Genomic DNA, 11,549 nt, shown 5'->3' with positions numbered 1-11,549 from the left:
TCTAAGGTAGCCTCGGTGAAGTCCATACTGCTGCTACTAGTAGCTAGCTAGTGTCTAGATAGCCGTAAAGTAAAAACAAAAAAAACACCCTCATATTTTCTTGGCAAAACAAAGGAAATGCTTAGGACTGACAAGTCCAGGCTTGTCAGTCTGCAGTTAGGATGAACAGTATTTCTCTTACTCATGTTATTTCTGTAATGTATTTTGTGGTATGTTTCCTCCAAGCTTTTCTTTCTTCTGGAGGGGGAAGAGGTGGGGGGCAGGGGTGGGCAGGACTTGACATTTTCAAGCTATTGAGTCCTTAATAACAGCTTTGATGAGACTTCCACCTGAGTAAGATTTGAAGGAAGACTCATTATGGCAGATTTCAAGTACTGGCTAAAAGGAAATGGGGTTCAAGTACCTTTGGCAATAATATCCAGGTAGCTAAGAGGGCCCAGAATACAACGTAATGTATGGGAAACACTACGCTGTCAATACAAAAATATTTCTTCTTTTGAAAATAAAGAAGTGGATGGTACCGGAGGCAGGAAGGAGATTCTAGAAAGGTTTTACTTAAAAACCTTCAGCCTCCAGTCAGGTTCTCTCCCTAGTGTTATTTTACTTTTATACCAGTACAGCTCCACTGAAACCAGTGGAGCTTACCCATGTAAAAATGGTAGAGCATTGTGAAGTATCGTGCCTAGGAATCAGATTATTTTTTTGCTACTGCACACAAAACACACTACAGACACATGTGCTTTCAAGCTGAATTTGCTCTGGCAATTTAAGGAGAATAAAAGAATGGAAAGCCCCATACCCGCACTGCCCCCACTATACATATCCCTGTAGCCAACTGCAATCTAGCCTCATATTTGTATAGAAACCTTCACTGATTAATGACCGGTAAAATAGCAAACTAACGTTTAATGAATAAACTGTGAGGTATCTAATCACATAGCTGACACCTCTGCTCTGCAGCATAAATGGTTGCCCTGTCACCTGTTTAGTTGATATCATATAGATACACGGAAGAGAGGCATCCAGGTTTCTCGGAGCCCAGTGGAAAGCCCGACTGCAGGGGTGGCCAAGCTGTGGCACATGTGCCCCAAGCAACACAGGCAGTCTCTGAGCACTGGTAGACTGAGAAGGGGACAGGTAGCACAGGACAGATAAGACAGGGAGAAGAAATCAAAACAGCAGAATGGGCAGCGGACAGAGATCAGAATAGCACCCGGGCAGGGTGCAGCGTTTACCTGGCGGCACGTCTGCCCAAAAAAATTGGGCCACACTGCCCTATTGGATCTCTTGTAAAGTAACATCAGTATTTTACTTTGCTATTTCTGGGTAGGCTCTGATTTTCCTCCTTAGAAATCCAAGTAAGTGGCATTGATTTCAATGGGAATTACTCATGCCTTGTGACAGGAGAACATGGCTACCAGAATTTTAGTGGTTATAGGAATTTACTGGGAAAATACAATCCAGCTGTGGATTCCTCAGCTACATATAGGTTTTTTCGGGGTGCCAGCACACACAGTAAAGCCCTGGTACAAATTATAATTTGGAACAAACCACTTCTGCCTGTGCAGAAGCTGTCTGCACACTGCCCACTGCTACCAATGCACAGGAAAATCTGTTACAATTTCTCTTCTCCATTCTTCTCCATTGTTTGTTCCTAATCAGACCACATTTAGTGAAAAAAGACAAAGAACAAACCAAAACAAACAACCCCCCCCCAACAACAAATAAAGACAGCTCCAGTGATCAGAAAAGATGAGTCCTTTGTTACTGGCTATCTAACCATTTCTCTGACATCCGCCAGAAACCAGCCTGCCCCCAGGTTTCTATACTTAATACTCCTCTCCAAAAATCTCAGTGGGCTTTTCTCAATAATGAGCACTAAGGCAGTGATTTTGTTGCAGCCATCACCAGAGTACTGGATTGCAAGAGGGTTAAAGGGAATTCAGGTTAACTGTTTCAGCCATCCCTAGAGATCAGCCAGAATGAAAACTCCAGATCTGAACCCTCTGAACTTTGGATCTGGATGTGAACTGAGATCTGAACTTTTCAGGCAAGTCCCCTCCCCTTGCTAGTTATTCCTTGGGGGGTAAAGAGCTCGGCGTTCTTAAACTCAGCTGAAGTGAATGAGTTTTGCCTGGTTTCCCCAAAACCTCTAAGGAAGAAGAGGTTACTTGGACCTTAGCCCTGTCCTTTTGAAATGTTCACTGAGCTCAGCAAATCTGAGCCGAGACCTGGGATTCAAATTCAACTTGAGAGCAGACAGGTTTGGCATTGTTATGTGTTTCTTAACACAAGGTTTGCACTGCTCTAGTTATTCCTTCCCTCCTGTAAGAGCACCCGATGCTGACTAGGCAAGGGCTATCTGTTAAAGCTGTCTCTCCTCTCAGTGTAAGGAAAGTGTTCCCTCTCACCAACATGAAGGAGGTATGAAAAATTAATTTTCTCCAGGTGTGGCACCGATGAAAGGAAATGATACTGCTTGCAGATAGCACAGCTTTGTTAGGGGAAAGAAAGAAAAGGAAGATCAAGGTCAGAGGCGGCAGGAGGCGTGCAACTTCCTTCGCAATAAGGTTTATATGAAACGGGTCACTTCATTCAATACCAGAAATGTTCCAAAACATGAGTAAAGGATAACTGAGCTGGGGTTTATGGAGAGGTAATGGGGCTGTCATATCAGGTGGTAAAGAGCTCCTGTCTTACAGGGTGAAACAAACAGGCAGAAGAGAAAAAGCTCCAGCTGAGAGAGACTTCAAAGTGATGGTCTGTGTCCACATGTGTGTAGAAATGTATCCTGACGCCCCTTCCACAGATGCTGAGATGAGTGAGCACAAGGAGACCTCCACTTCCTGCTTAGGGAGTACAAGACCTGTGTCTTACCGGGGACAGACAGAAAGCTAGTCTCACACATACCCTTACAGTTTGGTTAAAAACTAGAATCAAACTGAAAATAAAAGATCCTGCGCTAGGTGCCCAAGTGTGTCCATGACATTGTACTGTCAGCTCGGGTATCTATATTGCCTCCACAGCTGTAGCATCCAAACCATTATAGCATGTCTCCACACATCGATGAAGCAGAAAAGTACTACCATGCCATTTTACCTAAATGCCAGCTAAAATTTCTATTAATAATACCCTAACCACCAAGCAATATGCTGGTTTGAAATGGGGCTTCCCATTCCACCACTCTTGTACAGCTGGCCTGCTCAGAGGGAGCCTGACTCTGAAGTCTGGAGACCTATAGCTCATGAAAACAACCTTCCTATCTAAGGTCCAGTTAAGAGGACTGTCAGCGAGAGGTCTGTATTGTATTCAAAACAAAAGTACAGAGGAACAGGACTCCAAATTCAAAGGTTTTTAAATATTTTTTTTCACATTTCATTATGAACTCAAAATTGGGCCTATTTCTGTGGGAACTTGTGCTAAGGTATGCATATTTTGCAGGCAAGCCAGTCCCATTTTCCAATGAGAAGGGGCCAGTTTTCAGGAAAAGATGCTTTCACAGCAAAACCATGGGAAAAGTCATAATTTCCCAGGTTTCCAATATGTGAATAGTACTTCTACTTTAAGCGCCAGTAATTGTTGCAAATTAACACTCTAGTCCAGGAACGTATTTAAGCAGATGCTTAACTTTCAGCACTTGAGTAGTTCCAATGATATCCATGGAGTTTTGTTTTTAATGATAAATTGTTAATTAAGCTGAATTTGTGTGAGCAGAGAGACAATTTGCATTCTCCGAGTTGCAGAATTGGACCATCAAAGGGCAGTTTCCTACAATTACTAGATTGTTTAGAAGACTATAATGATGCACTCTTCCTTGATATCAGACAAAGTAATTAGATCATCTCTTCTAAATTAGCATGCATTTTTCTCAGCAGGTTAATTCCTTTTATCTGGTACTCATTTTCAAAAGAACTTCATGGCGTTCCTGGGGAACAGTGAATAATTTCTAAGGAATTATTTATTCAAGAGATGTTGCTCCTTTTCTGTTTACACAATGCCTGTGAACACACCATGGATTCTCTGAAGTTATTAGGGAAAAGCAAGATTTGTGATTTGCGACAGAATATTGGACCAAAATTTGGACTTATTAAAATTGCTCTTTAAAATGTTGTTTAACATCATGTTTGGCTGGAACTGGTCACGAAAGTTGCAAGGTGATGTTTATAAACCCTCATTACAAGAGCATAACTCTTCACTTATGGTGAAATTCTACTTTCTACAGATCAGTGCAAGGCACGTGGACCATGCATGTCCCCTTGAAGACTACAAGCATTTGTGCTAGTAAAATTTGATTGAAAAAAGTGAATATAAAGAAAGGAATGAGACGGTGGCTAAAATAAATTCATTAATAAATCTAAAGATGCATCTGCACTCTTGCTTTTCAGCATTCCTTCAACTCTGCATGCTTTTATAAATGCCCCTGCCAGAGCACTGAAAATAAACTCTACGACACATTTCTTTCAAAATGTATTATCCCAAGTGAATGTCATCACATTTCTCTCAGAGCCTTCTATTGGGGCATCTTTAGAACCTCAAAAAGGCCAGAGGTGCAGAAGTAAGCAAATTATCTAAATGCTTTGCATCTGCTGACCTAGGCGGGAAGTCTGAAGATGTAAATCTGTTCCATGGGTTTGTGGCATAATTCCATATGTAAGCTACAACTGTGGCCTCTGTTGGTGATATTCTGATCATTTAAGTATGTAAGAAACTCATCTTAACATGAAACATAACATCGTAAAGAGAGAACTCTATTTTTTCCAAACCATTTTGTCTACTCCTCCATCTAATTGTACTTACATGTCCACAAATCTCCTGTTGAGGTTTGAGATGATGAATGGAGAGCCAGTCAGGAAAGGGGGGTCCCGGATCACCTTATATTGGATGGGTTTGCAGTCTGCACACAACAGGCTCTGAGGGATGGAGCTCAGCATAGCCGCATCAATCTCCAGATGCTCATCCAAAGTGTAGATCTGGATGCCATACACTTCCTCACCCACCTGCCTGGCATCCAACTTGATAGTCAGGGGTATGTCACAGAAGACATTTTGAGGCCCCAAAGAGATGTTCTTCCCACTGGTGGTGAGCAGCTTGATGTCATTCACTGCTCCGCTTGAGTCCCAGTCTGGGGAGACAAATGTCACCCAGATAGTGAGGGACTCTGGAATCAGAGGATAGTGGAACTCCAGCTGCAGGTAGCAGCCCTGAGGCTCAGGACAGGCTGGTGGCACCGTGTGCTGATTGACTGCTGAGTTGGGACTCCAAGTCCGGACACTGGATTTACAAGGTTGCTCTACGTCAGGATGACCTGAAAGAAAAGAATAGCAAAGAAAAAAAAGATAGAGAGAAGAAGTTAGAGAACATGGGCCACCACTGACTACAGGACAAACTGTGAATTCAGATGGCAGGGAGAAAAGATACTGGGATGGAGAGAAAGTTGAGAGAGAAGGACCTAGGACTGCACACTGTATTTCTGAAGGAGCTGAAAATAGTCTGCTCAACCTGGCAGTGCAGGATTGTTTCCTACTGTGCAAACAAGCCAGGTTCATCAGTGTATTTTGGCCACATGAAAGAGCCATAAATCCAGTCGAAAGGGCCAGCTGAACCAGGTTTTTGGTACCCTTGCATCAACAGAGCAGCACAAAGCAGCTGAAGCACGCCAGATAAGCTGGCCTCATATTTTTCATTTCTGTTGCTTCATCCAATTGCAACTGAAAGGGTTTCTATCCCTTTCCCTTGGGTGGCTATTCGACAGTAGGCTCAAACTGCCTGATAGCTAGTTGCAGTTCTCCTTACTTTAATCTCACCCCATTACTTCTAGTCCTGTTTTCTCGCTCAGAAAGATTTCCCTTCTCTGTGTAGAAACTAAGGAAAGAAGAAAGAACATCGGATGTTTCTGAAAGTCAGATTCATCATGCGGTAGTAAGGGTGCCATATACGATAGGGCTCTTTGGGTGAAAATCATTCCTGTGCAGAGGGCCCATACAAGGTTAATGCCATCTTGTGTAAGCCCTATTTTTTGGACACAAGTAGAGTACAGACCTTGTGCTGGCTCTATGGACTCATTGTGATGAAACAACTAGGACTTGTATTTTTAAATTTCTCACGATTGGCTTTGTTCAGCTACACAGGAGGTATTACTAAAAGCTAATGAAAACCACAATGCTTGCTGGGCTCCCAAATACTATGGTAACATTACAATCTGGCATAAAGTCATGTACTGAAAGATCCAGAGAGGTCGGATGGGTGGAACAGTCGGTAACAGAATCCAGTGCTAGCTATAAATTCCCTCTTCCTTCCCAAATAACCACATGGAAAGGGAGCAAGCAGGACAGGGAAAAGACAAAGTTGAGGAAAGGAGGAAGGGAAAGGAATGAAAAGAAAAGAAAAGAAAAGAAAAGAAAAGAAGTGAAGGAACAGAGAGAGAGGGAGCAAGAGCGTACAGTCGGATGTAGCAGAGAAAGGAAGCAAGGTAAAAAAAGCATTGGGCAAACACGAGCAAGGGAAGAAATGAATCCTAATTTAAAGACAAAAGGCTATGCATGAAGTTTATTTTCATTGCCTGCAGGCTACTGAAGTGTTAAAACTGTGCTTTATTTTCCTGAAGATGGGCAATTTTAGGACTCTTCTGGACACGCAAGAGGAGCCTGGTTACAGAATGCTTTGCCTGCATCCAGTACAGTCCTTTTGGAGGTCCAAAACATAGCACCCTTTGCCACTTTACCCTTCACCTGATCATATGCATCCTTTTGCTCTTTCATACATACTACTACATAGCAAGAATGCCACGAAACTCAGGCAGTGACAGAGACATAAGCTCAACGGCAGTGACGTCTTTTGAAGGAAGTCAGGGCTCTGTTTCACATGCTGTACTTTTTTTTTCCCTGGGAGATTTACAAGTATTCAATCTTTAATCAATCTGAGTAGCCAATGCACCATCCAGCTTACATTATCTCACAACAGTCGTTGCTGTGTGTGCCTGCAGGTGGCCAGGCCCTACAGTTACTTTGTCATGGACACACATACAGCTCCCAACAGCAGCACAAAGACGGATTTTTTAACCCTCAACTCTCAAGGCAATTTAGAAAGACTAGTAAGCATTACACTTGCCATCTGGCTAAAGGAGAAACTGGGGTGCTGGACCTATATTTTCAGGAGCAGCCCACTGACCTTGAAGTCCTAAGATTTGGATACGTTGGGGGCAACTCACTTTGCCCATAGTGGGACTTGAGAGTGTTCAGCTCCTCTGAAAAGCGGGTTCAATTTGGCCCCTCTTTCAAAAATACTGGTCTAATGCCACGATGTTTGCAAGGTCAGCATCAGAAGCAGTGTTTACAGTTTCAAAACCCAGAGCCCCTTTTACTGGATGACACTGCCTTTCTCCCATTCACTCTCCCTCCTTCCTTCCCCCTTTCTTTCCCCTAGTTTTTAAATCCTCTATAATGCTGCCCCACACACTCCTTTTTGAACAAAAGAGGCACATCCTGAAAAAGGATGCAAGTTGTGCTTGTATGGACTGCCAGCTCTACGTCTGTTTAACACTTAAGTTGTCAGTGGCCTTCAGTGGTGCAGAGACTTTGTGCTGGTCCTTTGCACATGGCTGGGTTTCACTGAAACTGCAGGGCATTTAATACACTACATTAATCCCTATTAAGTAACAGTAGTTCTGACAGACAACATTGTATACTTGACTACAGCCTTGCGTAGTTTGAAAGCTTAAGCCAAAATATCACTGTTAAAGCTCTAAAAAATCCCTTTCTGATTATGGGCAGTCACTGTTCAATGGGCTTAGATAAAGAATTTGCGTGTCATTAGAGAAGAGGAGCAGAACCTTATTTCACATGCCTTTCAATTTTTAGAGTGGGGGAAATACTGTAAAAGGAAAAAAAATATATTTGTTTGCATGGTAAGCGCATTTGCTTCAGGTGTGCTTGTGTTCAGCTCCTGCAAATACTCTGGAACTTGACAAGACTGGCAGGAAGTATCAAAGAAACATCCGATTCTACTCAAGCGTTGCAGAAAGCACGCAAAGAGCGAATTTCAGATTTGCTTGTATAAATAACGATGACAAGTCCTGACTGTAAATTATGCTTTTTTTACCCAGGGCAAAGGAACCTCCTATGTAACTTCTGTATCCAATCGAGACGACTCCAATTTCAAATATGGAACAGGCTGCTCTTGAGCCAAGTATTAGCCACTGCCAGAGCATAAACTGTGGTCTGATAAGTCCATGGAATAAAGGCAAAACTATAGTTAGAGCAGGGGTGGATCCAGAGGGGATACGATGGCACGGTCACATTCTCTTTTAGTCATGCCACCTGTGCGCTGTCCATCCAGGTCTGGCTGAAACCGCTCATTACATGTATCTGGAGCCTGAAGGGTATGCACTACCACCACTGCTCATCCCCTGCCTCCCTTGCTGCTTAACTGAGTGGGAAGGAGGAAGGAGAGGAAGGGCAAACGGCAGCAACGTTCACCCCCTGGACTCAGGAGCCAGTTGAAAGTGGGAGTCCAGCCAGACCCCTCCTTGATTAGCTGGTGCAAAGTTCCAGCAGGACCCTATGCTGACCGGGCAGTGAGCTCGCTGCATATGCATGGCACAGCCAAAAGTTGGGGGGCTGCACCGGCTTTCTCCTGTTCCTGTATCGGCTGCTGGGTTAGTCAATACAATGCAGGAAGCCACAACACACGCACACGATGGACTTGAGTCCACACAGTATAGTTAGCTATAGCTATTACTCAGGTTTGAGCATTAACCTCCCTGTCACAGATACCTCTGACTCAAGTTTTGAAGTGCTTTTGTTTATTCACCTGGTGTTGAGAATAAGAGCCCAGGCTGGAACTGCCCACTCTGCAGTGCGGATGTAAGCTAAATCATTAAAGAGTCGATAGTCCACCAATGCCACCTCACAACTGCCCCAAAATAAAAAGATTCTCCCACAGCTAATAAACTGACTGGAGTGCCTCAGTGTAAAGGACCAAGGCATACTACCCTTACATACACGGTGAGTGAAGAAACAGTGAGGATGCAATAACAGAAGCATGGCTCTGCAGAACAGGTATTCACATCCAGCCTAGGCTAACCCTGGTTCTTTGACTCGGCTGCCACCTGGGTTAGCTGTGCAGTGTAGGTGTAGCTAAGAGCTCTTACGGTTTAAAAATGCACCCATTCAATTAGTAGAAGGCTTTGAGGCAGATGAGAGGTGTAGCTGCCTGGCAAGAAGCTGGATGAGGACTTTGACTATTTTCCACAAGTGTTATCTCAAATGTTAATGTTAGCTCATTTTGGCTACGCTTGTGGCTCTTTTGTGTTTGCTTTCCATGAATGTTCAAGGAATGGAGGTTTACTCAAATGCTTGCGAACGTGAACTTTAATAAGATTGCATTCAGGGGGTCTTACAGACAGGCAATTTAAAAAGCCAGACAATGACCTAATTGGACTATTTGTAACTAGGACTAAGTACACAAACATAGTTCCTGAATGTTAGAATGACAGAGAATTACAAAGCAAAAACACCACACATGTGGTATATCTTATATATGCTTGGGGAGAGAAATTATTAACATAGTAGCTGGACTGTGTTCCCAAAACCCTTTACTAGAGCTAGAGCACAGCAGCAATTGAATGAGACAGATAAGGATCTGACTGCACCCTTCATAGTTAAGAATATGCAGGCACACTCACTGTGAGAAAAGGAAATTAAATGTAAACTCTGCAGCCGGCTAATAAATCTTACAGTAGCCTAGTTTTTCTAGGAATAATGCCTATGGCAAGGCGTGTGAGATCTAGAAGGAAAAGGTTTCAAATTAGAGCTTGCTGGAGAAATTTTGATGGAATTACATATTTCACTGGAATATGTAGTTCCATCAAACTCACAAGGCTTTGCAAAAATTAGGTACATTTTGCCAGAATTTTATCTTAAAGGAAAACTGGGAAGATGTTTTTAGCAACATTGAAATGCCCTGTTTTGACACTCTTTGGAACACAACATTGTGACTTTTCATTTTGAAAAGACTTCATTTTGATTTCTTTTAAAAAATATACATATATAGTATGCTATAATGCAGTGTTTAAAAAGGACACATAGCATGCATTGAATAAATTAAAATATATTGATCAACTTAAAAAGGTTTCGATTTGTTGTTGCTGTTGTTAGAATAATCCTTAGATGAGAACTTAAACGTGTTGATTTCATTCTGATTCAAAATGAAGCCAGATATAAAAAACTTTTGCTAAATTAAATTTTAATTCTTTATACACTTCTTTTTCAAGTGACCCCAAATGCTCTATACTTGTTTTTCTCCTCCAGCTCCCTAAGACATTTCCTTAAGAGAGTGATTTTTTTATGCCTTCTTTTGCATTATAATAGTTACACTAAACCTACCACAGAATAGAAACAGTAGCATATGGCATGGTACACACATATACATATAAATATAATAAAAAGCACATACACATATAGAAGAGATCTAATAAAAGAGGACAGCATCTCTGAATAAATTCTCCAGCCCATCCCCCTCATTCTCCTTTCAAAATGCTCCAGAGAAAAGCAATACGGATGAGTTGCAAAAGTACCCTGAGGAATAGGTGCAATAATAACTTTAAGTCAATCCATTAATTTATCTGGGGCCTAATCTTTTACAATTACTCACGATCAGGGATCTGGGTTTTCCATTTCCCATGGAAAAATGGAAAAAACGGCAGAATTTTCACTTCTGCCATAGAAAATTGTGGATTTTTCATTTTAATAGAGAAACTTGTAGATTTTGCTCTTTTGCACGGAGCTCTGTGCAGACTGGCAGAGTTCCAGCATGCAAGGGGCTAGGGAGAGTGGGGGGGGTGGTCAGGCAGAGGGTAGGTACATGCACATGGCTGCCAGGCACCCTGGAGAGCAGTTCCCACAGGTAAGTGGGGGTGGAATTGAGGCCCCCATAGGGAGGGAGGGAGGGAGGCCGGGCAGGGCTGGGGCTGCTGCCCAGCTGCATAGTGCATGGGGCTTGGGGCCCAGGGCTGGAATGCCCAGTGGGCAGCAGAATGGGGCTGCAGGCAGGGGGAGGCTCCCTGCTGCTGCATGCACTCCCAAGGGGGTAGGGGGGAACCCGTGCCCTCCAGGTTTGTGTGCAGGGCAGGGGCAGGGGCAGGCTGCCCACTGCAGGCTTAGGCTCCTTGCCCTGCTGCCCTCCCCCTGGGGCCTCCACAGCCTGGTGGGCAGAGTGGAGCCAGGCAGGGAAGCTCCTTGCAACCTCTGCAAGCCCTGCACTGCCCTGGCAACACACCCCCTGCCTGCCTGGCAGCTGTGGGGGTGGAAGTGCAGGGCTGTGCCTCCGCTGCTCTGGGGGGGGTAGGGGGGGGTGTCACCAGGGCAGTGAAGAGCCTGCAACAGTGCCAATGAGCTTCCCCACTCAGCCACCCTGCATATTATCTAGCAGGCCACATGCTGGCTACAGTCCCTGCTAAATCAACAGGTAGCTGGTAATGTCCCTCTGTTGTTTTCTTATTGGGGTGATAAACGCTGAATTAGTGGGTGATAAATACTGTTATCAATTCCCTG

General features: G+C 43.6%; 1 protein-coding gene across 1 annotated transcript in view; it reads right to left on the bottom strand.

Moving 5' to 3' along the window:
• Nucleotides 1–11,549, bottom strand: part of PAPPA (pappalysin 1) — a 322,351-nt gene that overhangs the window by 173,594 nt on the left and 137,208 nt on the right. The window contains exon 7 of the mRNA XM_019510512.1: nucleotides 4,798–5,305. Within this exon, the coding sequence (XP_019366057.1) occupies nucleotides 4,798–5,305 (508 nt within the window). The remainder of the gene's footprint in view (nucleotides 1–4,797; nucleotides 5,306–11,549) is intronic.

The sequence above is a fragment of the Gavialis gangeticus genome, unplaced genomic scaffold (assembly GCF_001723915.1).
Source record: "Gavialis gangeticus isolate Ggan-Ray unplaced genomic scaffold, GavGan_comp1, whole genome shotgun sequence".
Taxonomy (NCBI): Eukaryota; Metazoa; Chordata; order Crocodylia; family Gavialidae; genus Gavialis; species Gavialis gangeticus.
Note: the sequence above shows the minus strand (reverse complement) of the source record. Positions and strands in the feature narration are given on the sequence as shown.